Source organism: Agelaius phoeniceus, chromosome 26, assembly GCF_051311805.1.
Source record: "Agelaius phoeniceus isolate bAgePho1 chromosome 26, bAgePho1.hap1, whole genome shotgun sequence".
Classification (NCBI taxonomy): Eukaryota; Metazoa; Chordata; class Aves; order Passeriformes; family Icteridae; genus Agelaius; species Agelaius phoeniceus.
In genome coordinates this window covers 2,869,493-2,895,555 of record NC_135290.1, presented here as the reverse complement: position 1 = coordinate 2,895,555, position 26,063 = coordinate 2,869,493, and the positions used below count along the sequence as shown (strand labels likewise).

The 26,063-nt window shown below is 49.9% G+C and overlaps 2 protein-coding genes across 2 annotated transcripts; both read right to left on the bottom strand.

The window, feature by feature from the left end:
• Positions 1 to 517: 517 nt before the first annotated feature.
• On the bottom strand, positions 518 to 18,551 carry TOP2A (DNA topoisomerase II alpha). Its single transcript, XM_054649723.2, has 35 exons — positions 18,460 to 18,551; positions 18,012 to 18,155; positions 17,761 to 17,851; positions 17,273 to 17,336; positions 16,681 to 16,826; positions 16,009 to 16,106; positions 15,510 to 15,722; positions 15,130 to 15,303; positions 14,858 to 14,959; positions 14,250 to 14,387; positions 14,000 to 14,138; positions 13,562 to 13,719; positions 13,043 to 13,168; positions 12,501 to 12,611; positions 12,304 to 12,409; positions 11,813 to 11,922; positions 10,996 to 11,088; positions 10,408 to 10,522; positions 9,987 to 10,108; positions 9,266 to 9,414; positions 8,724 to 8,955; positions 8,461 to 8,595; positions 8,165 to 8,365; positions 7,414 to 7,609; positions 6,083 to 6,174; positions 5,753 to 5,896; positions 5,550 to 5,633; positions 5,250 to 5,447; positions 4,220 to 4,325; positions 3,784 to 3,924; positions 3,207 to 3,351; positions 3,017 to 3,078; positions 2,773 to 2,892; positions 1,609 to 1,808; positions 518 to 1,163 (listed from the first exon to the last, which is right to left on the bottom strand). The coding sequence occupies exons 1-35, from the start codon at positions 18,490 to 18,492 to the stop codon at positions 1,026 to 1,028; spliced, it is 4,626 nt and encodes a 1,541-aa protein (XP_054505698.2). The 5' UTR covers positions 18,493 to 18,551; the 3' UTR covers positions 518 to 1,025.
• Positions 18,552 to 19,510: 959 nt separating this feature from the next.
• Positions 19,511 to 25,571, bottom strand: LOC143695730 (uncharacterized). Its single transcript, XM_077190729.1, has 22 exons — positions 25,265 to 25,571; positions 24,931 to 25,070; positions 24,546 to 24,614; positions 24,314 to 24,367; positions 24,162 to 24,227; positions 23,734 to 23,949; positions 23,203 to 23,565; positions 22,881 to 23,000; positions 22,751 to 22,804; positions 22,573 to 22,599; positions 22,208 to 22,309; positions 21,988 to 22,032; positions 21,758 to 21,838; positions 21,611 to 21,652; positions 21,219 to 21,251; positions 20,995 to 21,129; positions 20,804 to 20,866; positions 20,609 to 20,677; positions 20,458 to 20,526; positions 20,113 to 20,307; positions 19,829 to 19,932; positions 19,511 to 19,721 (listed from the first exon to the last, which is right to left on the bottom strand). Exons 1-22 carry the CDS (start codon positions 25,569 to 25,571, stop codon positions 19,511 to 19,513), a joined length of 2,565 nt encoding a protein of 854 aa, XP_077046844.1.
• Positions 25,572 to 26,063: the final 492 nt, after the last annotated feature.

Genomic DNA, 26,063 nt, shown 5'->3' with positions numbered 1-26,063 from the left:
TGTCATGGGTGTTGTGCAGCAAGAGGAGCTGTAAATAGCCCGGCCTGTGGAGGGGACGTGCTGGAGACGCTCTCCAGAGCCAGTGGAAAATCTGACAGAGCTTTCCACACTTGACTGGGTTCCAGCAAAGCACCGATAGCACGGGGGGCCCTGGGCTTTCATGGAATCATGGAATGGTTTGGATGGGAAGGGAGCTTAGAGCTCATCCAGTCCCATCCCCTTCCATAGGCAGGGACACCTTCCACTGGACCAGGCTGTTCCAACCTGGCATTGGACACTTCCAGGGATGGGGCAACCACAGCTGCTCTGGGCAAGCAGCTCCCTCCGTGCTGGGGACCACAGGGGTGTTCACAAGAATTCAGCTGTGGAGCCACAGTGGCCACAGCCAGTGGGGAAGTGGCCAACCAGCCCAGCACCCCCCAGAGCTCGTGCCAAGCCCTTTGCTCTGACAGAGGGAGGGCTTAGCACAAGCTCTGAAGTTGTTATTTCCCAAAAAACCCACGGTGAAGTGAAGAAAATAAGTACAAACACTTTTATTAGACAAATACTTAAACAAACAAACTCGGGACAAGAACGAACACAGAAATATTTACATAGTGAAGGAATAGTGCTGGAAAAATGACTCCAGCTCACCTGAGTTGGGTAGTAGAATTAAAAATTAATGTATTTTAGTACTATAAGATATTTCAAGAGGGATGTATAAATTTTAAAGGATTTTGCATGTTCTAAAGTCAACTTTAACACTAAAATGACCACAAAGTGTCAAATAATGGGGAAGAGGGAAGTGTGGCAGCACTTGCTGGGCACGTGGCTCCAGTGTTCACCAAAAAGGGGATGTTCCTGTTTAAACAAATCTAACTTATCTAAAACCAAAGAAAAAACCAGCTGTGTTCACCAGTAATGAACAGTTTTGGAGTGGCTCACATTTGGAGAAGATTTCCTAGGCTGAGATGGTCTTTGGTGGGAGCTCTGGAGCGCTGCTGAAGGCTTGTTGTGGATCTGGAGTTTAAAATTTTCCTAAGAACTCAAAACAGGTCGTCCTCAGAGGACTCCTCCAGGTACTGGACGGGTTTTTTGGCACGGCCAGGCCTGGCACGGGGCTGAGGTGCAGGGCTTTCATCACCAGAGTCAATGGTGAAGGTGTCTTCCTGTACCTTGGATTTCTGGAGGGAAAGCAGGAAAGGAATCATGGATCTGAGCACCCACAGGGAACATGATGAGTACCACACGCCTGCTGTGCCATGGGGACAGTGGGAGCAGGCCAAGGATCTGGGGTGTCTGACCCTTATGGGGGAAAGGTTCTTATCCCAGAGGGTGCTCAGGCACTGCCCAGGCTCCCCAGGGAATGGTCACAGCCCCAAGGCTGACACAGCTCCAGGAGTGTTTGGAAAATGCTCTCAGGCACAGGGTGGGATTGCTGGGGTCTCCTGTGCAGGGCTGGGAGTTGGACTCAATGATCCTTGTGGGTCACTTCCAGCTCAGAATATTCCATGATTCTACGACCCTCCTCTACCCCATTCCCCACTCCCAGGCAGAGGCTCAACCTCCACCAGCTTTTCCTGACAGGAGAACCCACCCCACACTCTGAGGTTCCCTCATTGCACAAACCTTTGATACAACAGATTTGGCAGGCTTTGAGCCAAAATCTGAATCGGAATCCGAATCCAAAGAGCTTGGCTGCCTCTTCACAGCCTTCCTCCCCTTGGCGTTGTCACCCCCGGCGTGCAGGGCTCCCTCCTTGGCTGCTGGCTTGGCTTTGGGTGCCGCCTTTTTCTTGGCCAGGATATCCATGATGGAGGGCTGGTTGTCTGGAACAGAACACGCTGTTAAACCCCTGTTTCACTGCTCTCTCATTCCCACTTTGGGAATTACTTCCAACAGCAACAGGCTCCGTGCTGCCGCGGGGTCAGCGCGCAGGTCGGCTCCGTTTGAAGCTGGGTTTTCTAGAAAGATCTTTCTTCCACAGATGGTGAGGAATGAGGTTGTTTATCTGCTCAGTTCCGCTACATTTAGAGGATCAAAGAGTGCCCAAAGCAATTCACAGACTATTTCAGATTGAAAAGTCCTGATCTCTCAAGGCTCCATAACCCATCTCAGACCTTCAAAATCCTGCACAGCAAGGAAGGAATTTCCCAAACACTCAACTCATTCCTTCTTACCTATATTTTCACTTTTTAAAAGAGCAACTTGAAGCATAGCTTCCAGTTCAGCTCATTTCAGGCCATTTCTGAGTGATAACATGCTTTCTCAGTTTAGGAATGGAAGTAACACTATTTTCCTGCTGGGATCAACACCGAGTTGATTCCATTTGGAATATACAAAATCGTGTCAAAGCCTGGGGTTTAAAAATCCCTGAGTCAAATGCTGGAGATGGATGAGATGGATCCAGCATTGAATAGATCAAACTACCCCCAAAAGCTTGCCTGCTTTCTTCCCAAAAAGACACGAAGTAGGACATTGACTGCAAGACACAAATTCCACTCGGATTATCCCTGCCAAGTATTACATAGCACTGTAGGAAGCATTCACTTTTCCTGTTCCCAAACTAAAATTCCCTCCCTCCTAGCATGTCCAACATGAACTAGAACACGATATGTTTGGAAACAGACCTCAAACATGACAACCAGAGAACCTCTGCCACAAACCTCAGATCTTTGCTGAAATGCAAACTCCGGTTGCCCAGGCCCTGGAACGCCAAGCGAAATCACCGGGACTGTTTCCCACAGGAATTATAATTGTTCTCAAAAACTGATGTTGCTGAGCTGCCCTTACCCTTGGTGGCTCCAGCCTTCTTGGCTGCTACAGTTTTTTTGGGCACAGCCTTGGTGCTCGGCACTGGGACGGATGGAGCTGCAGGAGCCTGGCTCACCTTGTCCTCAGGGACATCTTGGACTGGAACGGGATAAGGAAAGCAGAAAGTCAGCCTGAAACAGCCAAATTATCCCCTCTGCTCTTCCCTGTGCACTGCTGAGGGATTATAGAGCAATCCACGTGGTTTAAGAGGTCTCACACTCACCAGGAACAGCACTTGGCACTGCCTTTTGCTTGGGAGCTTTTGCTGCTTTTTCAGTGGTTTCCCTGGAAAACAAAACCCCAAGATTTTAATTCAGTTTATGAAGCACTAAATAGGGGAATAAAAAAAAAATAGCTTTTAACTTCTGTGTAGCATTAAGCACAATTTCCAGTGATTATGGAAAAATACTCACTTGGGAGCAGGTTTAGGCTTGGGAGGAGCCTTTTTCTTAGAGTTTGTGTCCGATTCAGAGTTGCCTTCACTGTCACCGTGGAATTCAGAGCCCTCATCTGAGCTGGAGTGATTCGAGTCTGAAATGACCATGGGCTTGACTTTGGCTGATGGAAGAACACAGATGTGTTATTTTACACATTTGGCAATATGCAGCTCTGTTTATTTTTCAATATTTTAGCTACAGTTATTAAAAAATAAAGATCTGAATAAAAACAAGCAGATGCTGAGTCTGCCAGGGAGAAGACTCCAAATGACAAATGTGTTCTGTCATTTGGAGTCTTCCAACCTCACCCACAACACATTTTATGTGCCAAGACAGTTGTGTAATTAAACCAAATAGCCATATTTCTCTAGTTGCCCATTTCTGCTTTTCCTTGAAAATGTGCACAAACGGTAGAAATATTTAATGGTTTCAGACAGTAAAATAAAGAAGCCTTTTAAAGATGATTTCTCAATGTGATCTGAGGCTCTGGGAGGTCCCTATCTAGTCTCCACAAGGAGGACCATCCTTCTCCTGCATCCATGTCCTCACTCACCTGCTGCCTGGCGAACCACTCGCTCTCTTTGAGGAGGTGCTTCAAAGTCAGACTCTGAATCAGACCCTGAGTCAGACCAAGGGTTTCGTTTCTTGGTTTTCTTTAATGGCTTGAAAGGCAGAGTGGCCTGTCTCTTAGCTCCTGAAAAAGATTGGGAGGCAGTGCAGGATGAACCAGCAAACTTCCATGTAGATCTAGTTCAGGCTCAGCAGTTCAAGCTCAGCTTAGAAATACACTGAATTCAGAGGATTCTGGCTTAAACAAAGAGAAATAGGAATCTATCCTGCTTGACTGTTATCCAGGATCACTTTCTCACCCAGTTTTTCCAAAATTACTGATCCTAGGTGTTGCTCACCACCTTCAGGAAGAGGTCAGATAACCAAACTGACAACCCTTTCCCTCTTTTCCTTGGAGGGAATAAAATCAAAGCATTTACCTTGCTCAGTCTTCAGCTTCTGTGCTAATCTCTTCTTCAGGCCTGCAGTCTCCTTCTCTCCGGATGTGTTTTCATCCTGATTCTCATCAAATTCAGTTTTTTCACTCTGCAGATGCAAGCAGATACCAAACAGTGAGTCAGCTCACAGAGAAGAGGCACATGGGGTAATGGAGGAAGGAGCTGCTTATTTTAGCAATGTAAAGTAGTGGTACAAGAAATCCAAGTCTGTAAAATAAACTATGTGTAGAATTGATTACAGACAGATCTGTAAATTGGACAGGGTCTGCCCCCAAATCAGGTGACTTGAAAGGCAAAATCCAACATGAACAAAAACAGGAACTCTGGCCCCAATCCTGAGCACTCTGGTCCTGCTGCTGTGTGCTGGCTCTGGGGGGGATGGGGATGCAGGACAGGACAGGGTGGGATCAAAACAAAAGCAAGAATTATTCGGAAAAACTGTTGGGTGGAATCATGTGGAGGAAAAGAGAGACCTGTGTGGCTTCCAGGGTCAAACAGGTGAAGGGATGGGTTATATCTCTCTGTTGGAAATGGCTGAATGACACAATTTCAACTAGTCCTATAAAAAGAGTTCAATCTTTTTTATCTCCTTGATAGAGAGAACAATGATGGCATTAAGTGGGTGAAAGCATTGCAGGATATGTAAAGGCTGTTCTGGAGAAGGGAATGTTCTGGCTGTGCTTCCTGCCTGCTAGAGGGTTTATCAAATTCCCAAGACACCTGGAACAACCTTACTTACATCCACCCCCCTTTCTGAGCTACCAGCTCATCCCTGGCAGTGCAATGTGCCAAAAATTTCCCTCTAAGCCACCTCCTGATATGTGAGTCTGTTCTCCTTCAGACTGAGATACCCCTATTCCCAGTGGTTCCCAAATCCTCAGGACTGGGTCCTGTCCCTCTCCTTGAATAACTGCTTCAACAGGACAAGTCCAGCTAACAAGGACTCACATTTTTAGGACTGTATTGAAGAGGGTGTAAAAGAAGATGGAGCATTTGGGATATTCCTTTTTACCTTTACTTTCTTCTTAGTTTTCTTCTCTGCCTCTGCCTTCATCTCAGCAGTGATCCGAGGAACAACCCTGATGCCATGAGGGGATGGCATCACTTCTGCCAGCTGGGCCTTCTTCACCTTTGCTTTCCCTCCTTTCACCTTCAGAGGTTTGCCAACAATCCCTGCACTCTCATCCTGTGCTTGCTTGGCCTCCACTACCTGCAGAGGGGAGCATAAAATAACACAAAGAAATACAAAAGTCAATAAAGGGCTGCTGGATAAGATGAGGGAGTTGATTTTCTGCACTGAGCATTGACATACATCGAGTTCTTCAATGAAGGCAGCAAGGTCTTCCTTCCACAGGTCAGAAGGACTCTTCCTCTTCAGGTTTTCCAGCTCCTTTTCCTAAAGGGAATCCCAGATAATCATCAATAACACATTGCAATCCACCAGCCAAAAATAACCTGCATAACACATAATATATTGTAAATATAATGCTTTTATAAGGAAAGGAAGGCACATACTTTGTTATCCCTCTGCTTGCAGAGCTCATCTTTCTTCTCCTTGGTCAGATACCACATGGGCATGTTCAGCAGGTAGTTGAAGTCAGGGCCAGAGGCTGCAGCTGATTCTTTGTCACTCTCTTCCTCCTCTTCCTCCTCTTCATCCTAAAAGTGGATTTGAAACAAACACAGTCAACAAAAACCCTGACACATATGGGTAGGGCTACTGATCAAACACGGAAGCTCTTGGAATCCTGCTAATTGAAAAGCAACTTGGGCCTCTCTGAGGATTACAGAGCCTCAGAGCTCAGGGCCAGTTTGGGCATATTCAGAGGATGACTGAGGCATTACCTTGTTCTGAGCCTCCTTCCAAGCCTTCACTGGATCAGACTCGTACCCTCTTTGGATGAGAACTTGAATCAGCTCTTTCTTGGGTTTGTTCTCTGCAAACAGACATTTCAGGATTGTCACTCAATGCCCACTACCAGTGGCTGTTAGGAGTGGCAGATGAGCTTTACAGTTTGGATGCTGTGGCTGAAGCTGCTCAGCATCCTACAGAGCTCCAAACCAGCCTTTCCACATCACAGCTGGGACATGTGGAAGAGCCTGAACAACACCTGAAAAACTCCTGTTTAGCAGGAGATTTGTCAGGGAAGCATTGCTCCTGTACCAGCCAAAACAGTTTTAATATTTGTCTTTGTTTCCATACATGCATTTCCCCTGTTTTAAGTAGTTTTTGAACTTGGGGAAAAAAGGTATGATGGTATAAACATCAGGTGGAGAAAGAAATCCTTGATAGCTTGGTATAGCTTGCACCTCATTAGACATCACCCAGGAAATTTATGCTCTAAGTGCTCAACCACTGGAAATGCTTCAGCTGGAATTTGCTCCTTTTTAAGGTATCAGAAACCATCAACCATGAGACACAAATACAAATGAAACCAGCTCTGGCAGCCTTGGAACTACTTATTACAAAAAAACCCAAGAAAATGCATTTCAAGGGAATTATTTCTCTTCCTGAGTTCAGTCAGACAGACTAGAGCTGCTGGGATTACTGGGCTGCCTTCAGACACAAACCACAAAGCATCTTATGACACGTTGTCTGGCCGTGAAGGCAGCGGAACACAGCCCGGCTTTTACACCGAGGGGGAAAAGTTGATTGAAAAATGTGAATGTTGGGAACAAAGATCTGCTTCTTTTTCCAGCTCATGATCCTCAGATGCTGCTGCTTGAGTATCATCTAAGTTTGAAACCCCCAGTCCACTGAGAACATGATTTGGAGGATTTTTGCAGAGGTTCACAAAGATAATGGAGAGAGATACAGATTCTTAAGAATGCATTTAACAGCAAACACTGCCCCTTTCTAAACCCACAAATAATTAACTCTTACTCCTCCCAAGTCAGAAATAAATGGGAATGATTGCTAAACTATTTAAAAATTCTCTCAAAAATTCTCAAACACAGAGCAGGAAAGCTACATAAGTATCCCATTGTCATTATTATGTGTGTAATACACAGACCAAGGATACTCTGTGAAGCATTTTCCTCTTAGATGTCACAAGAACAGAGATAAGCCCTGGTGTGGTTTGTAAAAACCAGCCTGGGGCTGAGGGGGTGCTGACAGAGCTCTAGAGATCACCCAGTTCTCCCAGTTCCAATCCCAGTCACCAAGAACAACATACCAATCACAATTTTGCCATCTATTTTCTCCAGGATGAAGCGAGCCTGGTTGCTCAGCTTTGCAGACTCAGCACCCAGCATCCCAATGAGCCATTCCTTCCTCAGGTTGTAATATCGGAGCCGGAGTTCAAAGAACTCCTTAAGAATATCCTGGGGAGAGTCGTATTTCTTGAGAAAGCCGACATGGTCAAAAAGAACCTGGAGGAAAATGAAAGAACACGGGTGTTATGATGATAAAACTGATTCCAAACCCACTGAAAGTCACCTGTAACACAGGTGTGATGGTACCACCGAATTATTAACCAACAAATTATCAAATCTCAGTGTTGTTCTAGAAACTACTTCAGTTTGTGAGCACAGCAGCAGAGACAATTTTAGAATTTCAGTGTTCTTGAATACAAGCAGTAGAGTTAAGGTTACTTCAATCTTAGAGCTCTGTGCAGGACAAACATCTCGCATCAAAGCTTCACACTTTGTCAGGAACCAGACGTTCAGTGCCCCTGCTGCTGGCTCACAGAGCTCTGCAAACTGTGACTTCAGATCATTTTGCCTCCTTCAGGCAAAGCATCCACTCTGGACTGACTCCTAAGCCAGGCTCTTGACCTTTGAAAGCTGATTTAAAACCAGTAACAGCAGAAAAATCGAAGTGAATAGGTTACTGCCAAAGAGGATTTTTGTTTCACGCAACAACTGCAGCCGTCCACAGAGTCTGAGTTAAACCAAGAAATTCCTTCAGCAAAATCTGTCACGTACCATGGAGTTGCACGTTAAACTTGTTTGGAGTTTGAAGACCTTATGCAGCCCCACAGCTTCGGCTTCTGCTAGTTTATCTTCAGTCATCTTCACCACAAACCTCACCGTGGTGTCTGTGTGATATTCTTTGTAGTCTGTGATTAGAGGGGGGGTCTTCTCAGTGCCATTCAACATCGGCTCCAGAACCTGCTCTTTATATGTCTGAGGAAAGAAACAAAGTCAGATATAAACCCACTACTCACTTTTTGCTTTAAAGAGCAAAGTCTATATTCCAGAGCAGATTCCCTGTTTATTACCTGTGTCCATGTTCTGACAGGCAGCTCAGTGATCTCGATGGTTGTAGAATCAAGGATGGACACTTCACCACTTATCACATACTGATTAGGCCCCAGCTCATCTATGGTGCCTTTGAAATTCTTGTAACTGGGAAGCTGAGGAGCAAAAACACTGGATTCAGCTTTTTGTGGATGCCTCTTTTTTTAAGAATGCCCATAAAATACTCAATATGAGTTCAATAAACTAACAAGCAAGACATTTGTTTTTTAATGATATTATTTACCATTGGCAGTGGCTCTTCTCCATCCATCAGCCGACGGATATTGTTAACAACTTCCCTGATATCAAAGTTGGGGATTTTACAGGCCCAGCCAGTGCCAATCCCTTCAGCTCCATTGACCAGCACCATTGGAATGATGGGCATGTACCACTCTGGCTCCACACGCTGGTTGTCATCATAGAGGAACCTCAGGATGTTGTCATCCATTGGTGGGAACACCAGGCGTGCCAGGGGACTGGAACAGAGAAGGGAATTTAAGCCCAAATTCTTGTTACAGAACATGACTGCCATGCAAAAAGAAACCTCCTTAATTTTTATTATCCCACCCAAATGTCTCCCTTTGGTTCTGCTTCCATTTCCATATTCTCTGTGCTGATAGCCACGTTTCTATAATGAAACCTAGCACCTGAATCTCATTTCAATTGTTGCTACTCTGAGCATGCAAGTATAGCCCAAAGTTTTAAAGGGAAAAATCCAATTTCTTTTCCATTTTAATTGCTGTAAAATGGAGTCCTTTAGTACAGTAAGAACTTTAGAATGCTGACCTGAGCATGGTGAAGATGTATCGAGGGCTGGCAGAGTCTTTGCCCCCGTGCAGCCTTGTGCCAAACTGACCAATGGGCTGGAGCAAGTTGAGGTTGTTGCTGCCCACAAAGTTTTGAGCCAAGTTAATGATGGTCATCATCAGTGCAGCCTGCAATAAAGGAGGTGCAAAGCTGTGCAATGCAGAATGGTTCAGGGGACGGACAGAGTAAGGCAACATTCACACCAAGAATTTAACTGATACAGAGGATAAACTCCATTGATGAAATACTGGAGGAAATTCAAGGAAAATGCATCCCAAGACCATCTGAAATGTTCTAGTGACCCATGTCTCTATCTATTGCTGTCTACCTGCTCTGAAACCTCCAGTGAAAGATTCTGTCAGTCTCCACAGAGAACCTTGTGGTAGTGCTTAACTTTTCCTGACCCAAGCAGAAAGGTTATTAACATTTGCCTAAGTCCATCACAAATTAAGTAGAGTTTTCTTGTTCCACTTTTTGAATGAACTATGCTCCCATGATGTCCAGACAGGACAGGCAGAGTGACAAACATCAGATTAAATTAATACTGAAGAATTAATTGTGGAAACAGCTGAACAGCAACTTCCCTTTGGTGTGCACACTCAAACACCTAATTCTGCTTTAGAGGCATTGTAACTCACATCAACAGAAGGGCTTTTTGCCTTTCCTTTAGAGTGTTTTGCACACCCAGGCAGGTTCTTACCTCACCATGATGGTATGAGGACATCTCAGCTACAGAACCAGCCAGCTGAGCAACCTTCACCTCCCGCTTATCGTTCCGTTTGAAACAGGTGAACAAAACCTTCCTCTGGCCTGGCTTCAAACCTGTGTGAAAATAGAAAAGACCTCGTGGTTAGAACATGTGATGTGATGCATTTGGCTCTCTAGAGATGCAAGAACTACTTAAAGATTCTGTACCAGCTGAGTAAGGTACTGGCATTAATATACTACAAAATAGACAAGACATTTCATCCAATGATGAAAGAACTCTTAAGCAGAAAACAGACTTCAGGATGCTGACCCTGACACCTCAGCAGGTTTCCTGGCTCTGATGGGACATCAAACACCCATTTCCTCAGTTCTGGGGATACACCATGCAGAATCACAACTTATAAATCACTTACCATCAACCAGTGATGGGATTGATCTTTCATTATCTGAGTTTGAGAACAGCACTAACTCCTTGTTGATGAAGTCATTGTATGTCAGGTAATCAGTGTTTTTCCCATACAGGTATTCCTGACAAAAAAAAGCAGAGAGAAGATTGCCTTAATTTTAACAGGGCCTAATCAGTTTCTTGGCTGGTTTCACTGAAATGGGAACCCCTTGTAAGACCAGCTAAATACAGTTCAAGTGATGACACTCTTTGCATGGCAAAGGGAAACACTTCCCAGGATGCATTATTTCCACCATTTTGGTGGAAATAAAGACTTTATTTTCCTCTGCTTGAGTTATCATTTTCCTATTGATACAGCAACTTGAAAGATGAGAGTTAAAAATGAAGCTGACAGTTGGATAATTGACAATGAGGCTACACTGATAAGATGAGAGAAGAAGCTGCTCTGCAAAATCCTGACACATTTTCAACGTCCTTTAATCCGGACCTGACTCACTGACTGAGCTGTGTGCAGCTCTGGTGTGCTGGGATGAAGCTGAGAACAGCCCCAGGCAGAGACTGGAAACCAGTTGCCTTATAAACATAAACCTTTTACCTCTGGTAGACCGTGCAGCTTCCGTTGTCTTCTATCCTCCATGAAATTAGTCAGCCACTCCTTTCGCTCTTCTATCTTCTTCTTGCTAAAGGCCTGCATGTTACAAAATGAAAAGTAACTCAATTCCAGAACATTCTGTGGTTGTGCACTATTGGATCACTTGAGAAAAAGGAAGAGCTTACCCAGGAGAACAACATGCTAAACAGGCTGATTTAAGAGCCCAAGAAATGCAATAAAAGCTTTCTGGAGCTAAACATATTAAGAGCATAATTTCCACCACTCTGTAGAAGACAGAGTAGTTAGGTTTAAATTTACAGATTTTTAATACAATAACAAAAGACTAAAGCAGATTTGAGGGGAAATTAATATTTTGGGGAAAAACTTGATTTTTTGACATTGCCTAACAACTCTGAATATTTAAGAATCAAGACCAGCTAAGGTGAGGTTCACAGAAACAAGGACTAATTTAACTCACTGCTTTGCACTGGGGGAAGATCTAACTTGGAAAAAAACAGCAGCAGAATACACAGAAAAATGTTGAAGGAATATTTACTATTGTGTCTGAAAATGTCAATTGGTTTGTAGTGATCAGTTTGTTCCAAGCTATATTTAAAGCCCATCACTAAAAGGGTACTTTTGCCCTGAGGTTGAGGGGCAGATTCGCCGCTCCTGGTTCAACTAAAGCTGTAGCCTTGGTAACACAGACATTGTCTCCAGCCCAAAGGCTTCCAAGAGCATTTTAAGAGAAAATACCGAGCACTCTACAAGGTGAAATACCAAAGGTAGTAAGTCAGCAATTAAATCAAGTGTTTGTTACCAGGGTGATCGCAGCATCATCTTCAGGCCCAGAATATTTGAAGCCAATTCGGTGTTTTGCCATATCTGCAAAGTATTCTTTGGCCTCCTTTGAAGTGCTGGTACCCAAACCTGCAGGGACAGGAGAAGTAATCCTAATGACTTTTTTGCCTAAATTAAGTTCCAATTCAAAGAAATATTTTACTGTGCCCAGTTTTTGTGATGCATCATATGAACATACAGTGTGAAGATGACTTGCTGAAAACTTAAGTTATTTCAAAACGAGATGTATCACAAAAGCCATAAGAATTACAACTAAGTGAGCAGTGGCATGTAGTAGTTTTGGATTTTGTCTGTAATTCCTGTAGATATCTGAAATCTAATTGGAATATCATAGGAGGGAAGAGACTTGGAGGACACCCAGTCCAAATCCTTTCTGCAAAGCAGGATTGACTGCAGCAAATCATAAATGCTCTCACTTGGATCAGTTTCCCCATATTAAGTTTTACAAACCTTTGTAGTACTTGATTTTCCATGAGTTGTAGTTCTGTGTATTGGCTTTCCATTCTTCAAACTCAGGAATGCTGTAGAATGCAATTTCTTCTTTATTTTTAAAGGCCTACAATGGACAAACATTTTAACTGTGAAATGAAAGGCATTTTTGGGTAACAGATCCTCAGTCATTCACCTCATCCTCCCCCAGCCCTCACCTTTATGATGGGAGTAATGAATTCCTCCAAAAAATTGTGTCTTAGAAGAGATGGCCAATTGTGATGGATGAAGTTAATCAGCAAACCTTTGATGTGTGATCCATCCTGATCCTGAATTTTAAAATAAAAAAAACCAAACCATATTTTATAATAGAATGATGGAAATTACAATTGTTGGCTTAATAGTAACTGACTCTGTAATTCCAGCTGACCCTATTAACTTTCACCTCTAAAAAGGTGGCCATGTGTTAATTGCTGAAAATGAAGAGAAACAGAAAAGGTGAAAAAAGGTGTCAAGGACTGGTCAAAGACTTTGAATCAGCAGAATGGAGAGACAGTGTTTGGCTGATTGATGTAACTCAGCATTTTACTTTTTTTATGGCTGAAAAGACATTTTCACCCACAAAAATGTAAAATAGGAAAAAGAAACCCAGAGAATTAGGTACAACAATAGCAGCAGTTAGAGAAATGTTTTCTTCCTATCTCTTTATTTAAGTACTAATTGTTATCCTCTCCCAACTTTCAATTTTAATGAACCTAACCTGATCTGTCATGATCATAATCTTTCCATAGCGAAGACTTTTTAAAGATTCTTGATCTTCATAGTTCTTTTTATACTGCAAACCCACAATCTTGATGATGTTGTTGATTTCAGCATTTTCCATAATCTGAAAGAGATCACACAGAATAAAAACTTGTCTTTCAGACTCAAAATGTAGCTCAAGAAAGTATAAAGTTATCCATAAGTGAATCATTGGCTGAGTTCTGTCCTGCTGGGTTTTTTTTTTGCTGTTTAGAAATGTATAATTTCTAATAGTTAAATTACTCTAGATAATTCAAAACATTTCCCAATGCACAACATGAATATTATCCCCTCAGGCAAATCACTGAACAGGACTTAATCAATATTCCCACTTAACCAGTGAGGCAGGCTCAAGCTGAGGGAAGTGTTTCAGACACTGCTCCTTGGAGTTCCAGTGCTTCAGGTGCAGCTGCACCGACCCATTGCACAAATCACACCACACCTTCCACCACCTAACTGTAACCATTTTCCAACCAACCTGCTTGTGAGAAGCTTCCCTGACATTGAGGATTTTCCCACGGAGAGGAAATACTCCATATTTGTCTCTACCAACCACTCCCAGACCAGAGACAGCCAGAGTTTTGGCTGAGTCTCCCTCAGTCAGGATCAGTGTACAATCTAAAGAATTCTTGCTGCCTAAAAAAGAAGAAAATTGAGTCAGTTCTCTACTTATAAAATGAAATCCTAGGCTGCACATTCACGACTGAACAAGTATAAATAATCTTTTAAGGCAGTTTTTTTGGCACTGCACACAGTAAGTGGGGATAATCATAGTAAATGGGACTGCAAAATGGGAGTAAAACTATAATGACAGGTTTTCTCTTCTCACTTCTCCTTAGGAGACAAAGCTTTTGTTCAAGGAACAAGTTTTAACTGTTTTTCAATGAACTGGTTACAAAGGATGTCAAACACTTACCAGCATCGTTGGCATCATCCAGTTTTGGAACACCCTTAATCTTGGAGTGTTTCACAGCTGAACATTTCTTATTCAGCTGGTTCTGAGCTTTAAATTTTACCCAATTTAGGATACTTTCAACAATGCCACAGCCAACTGCCTGCAACACAAAACCCAATCCAAAGTTGTGGGAAAAGCCTCAGCAGTGACAGAAACTTTTGTTACGTGTTTTTTACAGCCATCTTGACTGCCCATGCACATCAGGACTTACACCCTTAATGAATTTTTCACTCAGTTTACAGGTAGAGCCGAAGTTCTTTGCCTGCAGAGTCATGTTCTCCTTAGTCTGAGAGTCAAAGGTTGGATTTTCAATTAAGGCATTCACAAAAATCCACATGTGGTTCTTCACCTGTAGTTAAATACAACAAGGATCACACACTGTACAGTGAGGGAACACTCAGCACTGTAAAGTTTGGAATTTTCACAGATATTTTGTTAATTTTGAACAGCTAATGAACATTCATGAAATGTTAGATGATTTGGAATGTCAAGGATTGGCATCTCTGCACCTCAATAGGTGTAATCTAACAGATAGTGAGGTTTAGTGCATCTACACTGACTTGCAAAGGGAAGTTAATTGGCTTAAATTGGACAATATGAGACTTCTATAATTAGCAATCTTCTACATATTGTCTGCACAACGAAAATGTGTTATTAATTAATGCAGCTATGCATTAAGCTGAAGTTACAATTTGCACAATGAAATGTCTGCACAATGAAAATGTGTTATTAATTAATGCACCTATGCATTAAGCTGAAGTTACAATTTGCAGTAATGCTCAAGTTGTGCTTCCCACTTGGAAAATTCTGACATTGTACCTGGAAGGGCTTCACTCCAACTCCGTTTTTGTTCTTCTTTTTCACAACATCAATGATTTTCGTCACGAGCTGGTCAGCCACATAATCAACATGCCTGCCACCCTGAGGAGAATGGGACAAGGATCTGAGACCGAGGCCACTAAACCCACAAAAATAGAAATATCTATTTAAAACTTTAAGCACATCCTTTGCAACGTTATTTTTCACTAACATGTGTACACTTACAAATAACCAAGAATATTCAAGTTTGATCAAACATACTAAGGGGTTACCTTTGTGGTGGCAATGCTGTTAACAAAGCTGACTTGCTGGAAGCCCTTTTCACTCAAAGTCAAGCACACTTCCCATCGGGAATTGACTTCCTCATGGATAACTTTAAGTGCATTCCCAGTTTCATCGACCTTGTCCTTCAGATAGAGATCCACATAGCTGCGGAATCCTTTCACCTGCACGCAGATGAGAGCAGACAACTGGTTGATAATAGCTCCTATAAATACTTAATTCACATCCTCCTGCAAAAAAAAATCCCTCCTGCATGTGTTCCTTTGCTCTGTGTGATGAGAGGAATGGCCTCAAAAGAATCTCACTGGTTAAATGGTATGGAAAAAAAAAAAAAAGCAGATATTTGTGTTTCTTTTCAATGCTCACTTACAGGAAGCCTCTGTCCATTCAGGAAAACTTTGACATCCTTTGTGGATCCAGCAATATCATAAGCTCTTCTAGACATCAGTGCTACAATGTCCTTATCCAGAACAGTCATTTTGAATTTGGACAGATCAGGTTGGAAAGTGACACAGGTGTAATCATCTCCATCAAAGTATTTCAGCTTCATTTCTCCAGCCTTTCCCATGTTGTCTGTCCAGGTCTGAGGAAAGGAGCTTTGGTGAGTTGCAAGTCAAACACACACACATAACTACCTTAGTTTTTAAAAACAGTAAGATGGTTTATGTGTTTTAGATATCTTTAATTAAACAAAAACTCTGGTTAAAAACCAGATTCTCATGCTGTCTGCTAATTTCATTATTCCTTTGAATTACATTTTGTGGGTCAAATTTACTCTAATCACACTGAACTAGAATTTTGAAGCAAAACCTGAGGGTCTCATTTGAAAACCTCAGGTATAAACTCCCTGGAAAGAAAAGTGCTCCTACCTGCTTGAATAACTTTTTGTATTCACGACATCCAGTTTCCACAGTAAATTTTGTGCTGAATATGTTGCACAGTTTGGCTCCATAACCATTTCTCCCCCCTGGAATTAGAAGGAACACAGACTTGTGTTATTCTCTTTGTCCAAAACCATCTAAAAGGATCCAAGACTGACTGGAGTTTGTCAATGTCCACCCAATCCAAAGACAACTGTCAACAAGCAACAATATTCAACAAGCTCAGTATGCAACTACAAACTTTGATTTAATTAGGGTTTAAGAGAATATTTAAAGACAATTTTCCCTGTTCCCATGTTTGCACTGTTGTTATGATTAAACAGAGCACAGAGACTTCTCTGATAGATTCAGAATGTCATTTTCATAGAATCACAGAATGGTTAGTGTTGGAAGGGACCTTAAAGCCCAGATTGCTTCAAGCCCTGTCCAACCTGGCTTTAGACAATTGCAGGGATGAGGCAGCCACAGCTTCTCTGGGCAACCTGTGCCAGGGGGGCCTCATCACACTCACAGAGAGGAATTTTTTCCATATATCTCACCTAAATTTCCCCTCTTTCAGTTTTCATGCTGTATCAAGGATCCCCTTCCTGCCCTTTCTAGTTCAGGTCACACACTTGGAGCTGCTCAAGAGAAATTAGTGCACATCTGAGCCTTCCTCACCTGTGACTTTCTTCTCATTGTCATCGTAGTTGCTGGATGTCAGCAGCTGTCCAAAGATCAGAGCAGGCACATAAACCTTCTCCACTTTGTGTTCAACAACTGGGATGCCTTTCCCATTGTTCCACACACTGATTGTGTTATTCTCTCTGGGGAAGGAAAGAAAAGTCTGTTTTTAAGGCCGCAAATGGCTGAGATAAGAAAGAAGTCACCAAAAGGCTCTGGGGAAAGGCACCATTTCACCAGGAACAAATCTGTGCTCAGCAAGTGCAGCAGCTGCCAGCAGAGGGGGGACAGGCAACACAGAAATGCCCAGATCTGCACATGCTGGCTCTGAAATGGACCCACACACCAAAACCTTGTCTGTGCTCAATCAAGATAAACAGGGAGAGGAAGAGGTGGAAAACCACAGCAACAAAAGAGCTGTTTCCCCAGTCAGCCCTCTGTAAGAGACCAGGGCACTAAGCAGAGAGAAAGGCTTTCACAACTGGTGAATGAAATTTGGTCTATCTTGGATCAGCCCCACAGCCCTGCAGTGCCACCTCAGCTTTGCAGAACAGCTGGAGGCAACCAAAAACAATGAAACCAAACTTACACATCAATTGTGACTTTAATGCACGACATGTTTTTATCCCTCTGCTTGTTGTCTGCGGCATTGACTGTAAAGGAAAGAGAATATTGGTTTTTTATTACAGTCTCAATCAAGGGAAAACTATGAACTCTGAAGTGTTCCAGTAGAATGAACACGAAAACTCACTACAGTGTTACTAATAATCACCTCAGCATGAAAACATTTTGCAAATTACAAAGAGGAGTACAAGTTATCATGGAATTAGGAAGGTTGGAAATGACCTCTGAATTTCTCCAGTGCAACCATTGACATAAAAGGGAGAATTTTGGGCAGAACGAAATCAGGTTTGTAATTAGATTTTAGAATTTTTTCTTTTCATTTGTTTCCCATGAATGGCTTGCTATTAAGCACTGCCAATAAGTTCCTGATAATTTATGTTTAGCTCCAGTTTCTTCCATTCAACCCCCGTTAATAACCCGTCACTCACGGACTCAATGGATCTGTCAGCTTACCCAGAATCTCATCAAAGATTTTGTACAAGCCAGGCACAAAGGTCACATCTCTGCAGTTGAGGCCAATGCCTTCATCATAAACCCACATTTGCTGAAAAAAAAAGGAATTTGTAAATGCCCAGGTACAGCCCCTCCTCTGTGCCATTTGTGATTGATAAGCAGATGTTTTGTGCTTTGTAAACAGCTGCTAAAGACTCCCCGCCTGCCCCGAGGTGCTCGGGGGGCTCAGCCCCGCTGCCCCCTGCTCCTACCTGGGTGACGAGCTCCACGGAGCCGATGTAGGTGTCTGGCCGGAGCAGGATGTGCTCCAGCTGCGTCTTCTTCTGGTAGATGTGCTCCACCGAGAGCTTCTTGGGGCCATCGGGCTTGCCCACCACGATGTTCTCGTTGGCGGGCTGTGGGGGGAAAGGCAGCGGCGGTGAGGGGGAGCACCGGGGGAACAAGAGGGGGCCAGGCCGGGGAATGGAAGAGAACAGCAATCGCAGAGGGGCGGAGAATCTGAGGAGAGTGAGGGCTGGGGAAAGGGCAGAGAGAGGAGCCCGGTGAGACCCTGAGGAGACCCAAGGGGGGCTGTGAAGGACCCGGGGAGATGCTGAGGGGGACCCGGGAGAACTTGCGGGTGCCCGAGACCCTGAGGGGACGGCGTGGCGGGGGACCACGAAGTCCCGCAGGGTCGCGGGCAGCGGTCGCAGGACGTACGCGGAGGGGCGACTGGGGCTGCGAGAGCTCCATGGCGGTGGTAGTGGCGGTGGCAGCGGCGGTGGCAGCGGCGATAGCGGCTGAGGCGGTGATGGCGGTGCCAACGTTCCCTTCAAACCTCCGCTCGTCCCGCCGAAACGCGCAGCCAATCCGCGCCCGCGGCTCCCTGCACTCTGCCAATCGCAGCGCGAGGGCGGGCACACGGCTAGCGCTCTGCCCGCCCTCCGACCAATCAGAGGCCGCACCGCGCGTTCAAACCGGCCAGTCGGGAGGGCGAGCGGTGAGATTGGCAGCGGAATTGACCAATAGAGGAGCGAAAGGGAGGGCGCCGAGGCTGCCCGTTTGCCGTTGGCGATGGGACATAGTGGGAAACACTGGGACACACTGGGACATACTGGGATACACTGGACAGACCCTGTGAACCCACTGAAGTACTGCTATACACTGTGCAAGCCCCAGGGATTCACTGGGACCCGTTGGACTGGGACACTGGACGGAGCTTGGACACGCACTGGGGTACACTGGACAGACATTGGACACCCACTGGGATACACTCAGGAACCCACAGGAATACACTGAGCAAGACCTGGCACTGGGATATACTGGCCACACTGTGTTCTGGGACCAAAACACAGACCTCACTGACATGGAGATCTGTGCCAGGGTGTCCCCTCCCAGTTACTGCCAACCCCAAGGGGACTGGAACCCGTTCCCAGTCCCTGCTCCCATTCCTGGGTGTGTTCCCTCAGCTCCTTGCTGCAGCTGGCCACGTCCCCCAAAAACAAAGCATAGTGTCATAAAAAACAACATTTTTATATCTTTATTTCTGGGTGGTGATGGCTCCAGTGGAGGTAGGAGGCTGCAGGCACAGCCCAGCATTGCCCCATGGCACAGGAATCTGTGGGATGGCACAGCTGGGGCTGGGCATGGCACAGGCTGGCTGTGGACCTGGTGTCCCCTCAGCTGAGCTCTGGCACAGCTCGTGGTGCTCCCAGGGACATTCCCCAGCCACACAGGAATGCCTGGAGCTCCTGCTTGGGTGTCACCCTTGTCACCACATGTGCCGGTAAGGAAAAGCCACCTCGATGCAGAGCACGGCCAGCGGTGTGGAGCAGTTGTGCCTCTGCCCAGCCAGCAGCCTGCCCTCCCCCAGGGCACTGGCCATGCCCTGGGCTGTGCCAGAGCTGCGCCAGCCCTGGCAGTCCCACTGGCGGGCATGGCCACCCCGTGGCGTGGAGCCGTGCCAGGCTAGCCGGCGGGGCCTGTGGGTGGGGATGGCGTGAGAGGGGCATCCCTGCTCTTTGCTCCTGCATTTCTGCAAGGAGGGAGCCACACAGGGCCATCCTTCCAGGACCCTGTCCACACTCACCAGAGGGGATCTGCCAGGACGTTGCGCCCGTTGAAGGAGTAGATGGGACCCCGCAGGGCAGCACCCCCAAAGAGGGAGCTCCAGGACTTGGCCAGCAGCTGCCCCTGTGGGCACGAGCCACTCTGCTGAGCCAGGGGATGCCCTAATCCCCAGCCCTAATCCCCATCCTTTGGGTTCTGGCAGCTCCCCAAATCCCTGAGCACAGCCTCAGGGCTGGGTGGGGGTCCCCCACCCACTGCAGCTCATGGGGGCTGTGAGGCTCTGCCTGGGGAGGGGGTACCTGCCTTCAGATTGGTGATGGGGAGGGTCCTGTCTGTCCTCTTGACGATGGACAGCAGCTGCTGGCTGGGGGCTGACAGGAAGGCCCGGAAGGTTCCGTAGAGCCCGGCCTCCTGGGACTGCCGGTAGCACTGCAGGTCAGCGCCCCGGATCCCGCTCATGTCACCCCACAGGGGCACGTTGAGGGCAGCCAGGCGGAGCTGGGGGTGGCAGGGAGGAATTGAGGTCTCTGCTCCCCCCATTCCAGCGGGTGTGAGCCCCTGGCAGTGCTGGCCAGGACTGGGGGTCCCCTGGGCACCTCTCCCCATGTCTGGCTGCTCATCCCCACCCTGGGGCCAGGCATTCCTTACAGATGGGATCCGTGGGGCCGTGGTGGTGGGCAGAATCTGGGGCAGCCCTTGTTCCTCCTCCTTCTGGATCTGCAAAAACACAGCTCAGGTCAGTCTGGGGACACCCATCTGTGTGCCCTCCCAGCATGGCCAGACCCTCAGCAGGGCTCACCTGTGAGTCTGTTGGAGACTGCATGGGTGACAGCGTGTTGGGACCTCTTGGCTGCATCCTCTTCACCTCCTGGATGGAGAGGTGGAAGAAGAAGGAGAGAACAGCCCTGTGAGGTCTGTCCACTCCATCATGGAGAGGAGGGCTCTGTCCCCTTACAGGGACTTGAGTGGGCCCTGCAGCTGCTGCACTCCTCACCTGGTACTGTGGGGTGGAGGCAGAGGGGTCATCACCAGCCAGGAACGACTTGGGATCCTCCAGCTGCTCAATGACACAAACAGAGGGACAGGTTAGGAGGAATCCTCCCCTTCCTGGGGATCTGCTGCCCTAGTGCCAAACCCAGCCCTGGATCCTGCTCCCCCAGCCCTGCCAGGGACCCCACACGGTACCAGGAGGCGGCTCCAGCCAGCGGGGGTCCGCAGGAAGGCGTTGCTCCCTTCCCTCACATAGACCAGGCTCCCCTCAGGCACAGCACTGCTCGCCTTCACCATCAGCTCCTTGGACTTGAAAACCCACGTCTGGCGCTGGGGGGAGGCAGAGGGTGAGGGTCCTGCTGGGGGGGTCTGCCTGGGGCAGCTGGGGGGGTTTGCCTGGGGGCGCAGCCTGGACGCACCCGGAGATCAGTGTGGGAGTCCGATGGCTCTGCCTGAAGGACACCAGCATCTGGAGAGCCCAGAGATAGCGGGGGGTCACAAGGTGTCCCAGAATAGGGCCTGGATGCTCCCATGGGAGCTGGCCCCACAGGGATGTGGTGGGAGTGGGTGGGAGAGCCAGCAGTGGTGCCAGGGAGCCGTGCTGGCACGGTCCCAGCACCCAAGGAAGGGGGGAAGACTTCAGGAAAGGTGTCTCCAAGGAGGCTGGACCCCCAAAACACCTGGGAAACGCCCTCACCTGATGGCCAGCTGCGGTCTGTGGATGCCTGTGAGGGCAAACAGAGCCTGTGTCTGCTGCTGGGCACAGGGAGGGGACGAGGACACTCTTGGGGACAGCGAGGCTGTGGCTTACCGGCTGCTTGCAGGGCGGCTGGGCATGCATGGGGTGCACCCTCTGCAACCAAAGACAGGCAGGTTTGGGGGGGCCCTGGTGCTGTGCACGCTCACACGTGTGTGTGTGCTCTGGCACAGGCGTGTGCACACCAGTGCTGGGCCTTACGTTGAGGTAGAGGAGACCTGGTGGGCCAGGGGGGCCGGGGGGCCCAGGGGGGCCGGGGTTCCCGGGGGGACCTCGAAGACCCTGCAGTGGAGCAGTGTGGAGGTTGGACTGGGCTGGTTTGGTGCTGTGACACCCAATTGATGCCCCCCATGTTCCCATTCCTGTCCCCTCCCAGGGCTGAGTGTCCCTGGCTGGGGCAGCACAGACACAGGCCAGGAAGGGACTCTCACATGGGGGATGATCGCTCCATAAATCTCTGCTTCCTCTTTGCCATCCTGCAAAAGGAGAGGGAGAAGACTGAGACTGATCTCCATCTTCCCTCTCTCAATTTTCCCTTCTCCCCTTCTCCTTCCTCCACCCCATCTGGGTCCTGTGGGGTTGCCAGTGGGGTGAACCATGTCCCCAAGGCTGGGCTGGGGTCCCTGGGCACCCCTTCCCCTGGCCACTCACCGTCTGGTACCTGTTGATGGACCCCCACGAGCCAGGCTGGCTGCCAGTGCTGGCGAAGGGGAGGTGCCCTGGTTTGCACCCGTGCTCCCCATAGCAGCACCCCTGGGTGAGCCACAGAGAGAGGCAGGGTTAGAGGCTGTGCTGAGGCTGGGGGTGCCTCTGGGGTGTGCTGGGCATGTTTAGGGGTGGCACAGGTGAGCACACGTGTGTGCATGCGTGTGCCATGGTGTCCCTGACCCCCACCCTGTGCCCCGAGGGGAGGTGAAGGGTTTGGGGGAGCAAAGGCAGCATGGAGGGCTCAGAGGTGGGGATGGGACCCCCCAGCCTGCTGCTCTCCCCCCACACTGCTGCTGGTGGCTACAAACCGGCTCTCCAGGGTCGCCCTTTTCTCCCTGGAAGGGAAGTGAGAGATGCTGTCAGTTCCCAGCTCTGGGGGTCCCCAGGCCCCCCCCAGGCAGTGCTGTGCCTCACAACCAGGGTACCACCCGCCATGGTGATGGTTGGTCAGGGTGCCAGGACCCCTGCCCATGGTGCCCAGCTCACCTTGGGGCCCTGCGGCCCGGCCAACCCACGGTGTCCAGCGTGGCGTGAGTCACACTGCAAAGAGAGGGTGTGTGGGGTGACACTGGGGTTCCTCCCACCCAGGACCCACAGCTTGGGACCCCCTACTCACCCTGTAGTCCCCTGGTGGTCCTGGTGGCCCCATGGGACCGGGCATGCCCGGGGACCCTGGTTCTCCTGTCCGGCCAGGGCTCCCTGGCATGCCTGGCAGCCCATACTCGCCCTTCTCACCCTGAGGGCAGATGGCACAGGGTGGTGAGTGTGGAGTTCAGCCCCTGGGCTCCCCCAGGCCCCACTGTGGCAGGACTGGGGCAGCCCTGGAGTGCTCTGAGGGCTTGGTAATGCCCTTGCTCCCCCAGGGCAGTGAGAGGAGCTGGTGAGCCTGGGTACCCCATCCCACCCCAGGGCCATGGACAGTGCTGGGACCCCCTTACCTTTGGTCCTGGGAATCCTGGCTCCCCTCGCAGCCCTGGTTTGCCAGGGTGTGATGCAGATCCCGGAGGACCAGGGGGTCCTTCGTGCCCAGGCACCCCGGGGGGACCCTGAGGCCCTGGGAGTCCGGGTGCCCCTGGGGGTCCATCTGGCCCAGCTGAGCCTGGAGACCCTGGAAGTCCTTCAGCCCCAGGGAAACCGGGTGGCCCCACGGCTCCTGGAGGGCCTGGGGGTCCTGGCTTTCCCTCCCGCCCAGGGGCCCCCTGGGGGCCGTCGTGGCCTGGGTACCCGGGGGGTCCGGGCATGCCGGGCGGCCCGGGGGGACCTGGGGGTCCTGGGTTTCCTGCAGGGCTGGAGACTGCCAGCTGCTTGTCAGGTTGGAGGGAGAGGGAGCAGAGTCAATGAGCTGCCGTGTGGCATCCCCTGGTCCCCCTGCCCAGCCGCATGTCCTTGCCCTCCCCACCCCGCCAGTCCCGCCGGGGGCGGACCCTGCGGCCAGCACCGGCATCACCGGCCCTTGTTCCTGTGCTCACCTCGTTCTCTGATCTCTCAGGAAGTGCAGCAGGCGCGGGTGAGCCCCGGGCTCCCCAGGCGCCCGGGGGTCCCGGGGGCCCCGGTGGTCCCGGAGGACCCGGAGGGCCCCGGGGACCCTGGTGACCTGGCTGTCCTGGGCTGCCGGACTTCCCTCTCTCCCCTAAGAATCCGGGCTGGCCTCTCTCTCCGGGGAACCCTCGGTCACCTCTCTCTCCCTGTCGGGGAAATTCAGAGCCTGGCTCCACCTTCTGGCACTTTTCTCCACTGGAGCCCACCATGGGCACCCGCTGACTTCCCCCCCTGGGGCCACCTGAGTCGCTTCTCCACCCAGACCCCAAAGTTAGAGTCCAAATCACGAGCAAAAAGGGTTTAGCTCAAAGACCATCACGGTGAGTCCCTCTGGGTCCCTGCGGGAGGAGCAGCGCACCTTTGGGCCGGGAGGGCCGGGAGGGCCGGGGCGCACGGGGCAGACACAGCCGGAGGTGTTGTGCACCTGCAGAGGGAGAGAGCAGCCGTGAGCAGCGGGGCGGGAGCCCCGATGGACGGGTCCGACGCAGGTGCCCCGCGCCCACCTCTCACCTGGAGGGCAGGGTCCGTGTCCGGGAGCCGCCGGGGCAGCCCCTTGGCCGTGGTCTGTGCGAGGGAGAGGGGCTGAGAGCAAGATCCCTGAGCACCATCCCCATTCCCCACTCCCACCGTCCCCATTCCCCACTCCCACCGTCCCCATCCCGTCCCGCCCGTGTTTTCCAGAGCCCCTTGTCCCGCTGTCCATCCCAGGGGACCTCCCCGGGGACCGGGACCCCTCCATCACCTGGATCTGCAGGAACTCCTCCTCCACTGCGCTGCCCTCCAAGATCTCCGGGGCGGCCGTGGGTCGGTGCTGCTTGGGACAGACAGGGACGACTCAGGGCAGGGCTTGGGGGGGTTCTGGGGGGCCGGTGGGACCCTCCCCCAGCCGGGGCTGCCCTCAGCCCGGCGTGGGAGCCCAACCCAGAGCTGCAGTGAGGGAACACTGGGAGCTGCCCCGACTGCTTTCCAAGGGGGCACAGAGAGCTGAGCTGGGGTTGGGGCAGGACGTGGTGCGAGCAGGGCATGGATAAGGGGAAAGACATAGCAAGGAGTGTGGCAGCAGCTGGGGAATTTCGGGAGGGCTGGAGGAGCCGGAGGGGCGCTGCTGCCCAGGAAAAAGCACCCACCTGGCCTCGAGTGCGTGGCTGGGCACGGCCTGACCCCTTTGCTGCCCCCCTGGAGAGATGGTCCCGGCGTTTAGGGGCTGTTACCAGGGGAGGTTTGCTCAGCAGCACCTTCCCCACGGGCTCCACGCTGGCGTCTGTGTCTGCAGGAGCAAAGGAGCGCTGGGATGGAGGTGGCAGGGCTGGAGGGGGACCAGGGTGCCATAACACTCCCATGGCCACAGAGGTGCCACCAGCAGCCCTAGACCCACACGCCACCCTCCACATGCCCCCTCCATGCTGAGAAGCAGGAATTTGGGGTGCTGGGAGAGCCACGTCCCCATCCCACCATGCCTACCTTCCTCCCCATCCAGGCTGGGGGGCACGGGGCTGGTGCCTGGATCCGGGGTGGTGTCCTCTGAGCCCAGGGAAAACCACTGGGCCGTGGCAGGGTGCAGGCACCTGGCCAGCACCGAGACCATGCAGAGGAGTCTCAGGAGGTGGCTGGACCCCATTCCGCTGCCCCGGCTGCCCAGGATCGGGGGGTCCTTGGCTCGTCCCACTCCCTGCGCCGTCTGGTCCCGCGGCCCCGGCTCGGCGCCCGCTGTTATCGGCGGCCCCGCCACGCCCCCGGCCCGCCCCGCACCCGCACCCACGGACCGCATCCGGCGGGTGCTGAGCACCCACGGAGCCGGGACACCGTCTGTGCTGCCAGCCCGGGGAGAGGGGGCAGTGGGAGCCGCAGGAAGGGAGGAGATGCCAGAATGGATGCGAGGGAGGGCTGGGGAGGAGAAGCTGCCTGGAAATGGGGAGTAAATGCAGTGGAGGAGGGGGCGGGCTGAGAGCAGGGGGCATTGGCTGCGGGTCCTCCCTGAGGTCTGTCCTGCTGCTGGTATTGGAGTCCTGCAGCAGCTGTGCAGGCACCATGTCCCAAAATACATTCAAAGGGCCTGGGATCTCACTGGTTTCATCAGAGCCACCCTCAGGTGGGACCTACAGCCCTTTCTGACCCTCAGCCCTCTCCTGCTCCTGCCTTTTGCTGGTCTGCAGCCTCTCCCCAGGGCTGTGGCAGCTCCAGACCCTGCTGGGTGTGTGGCTGAGGAGCTGCAGCCAGTTTGGGCCCCCACAGCCTCAGGAGTCCCAAAGAGCCCCCATCA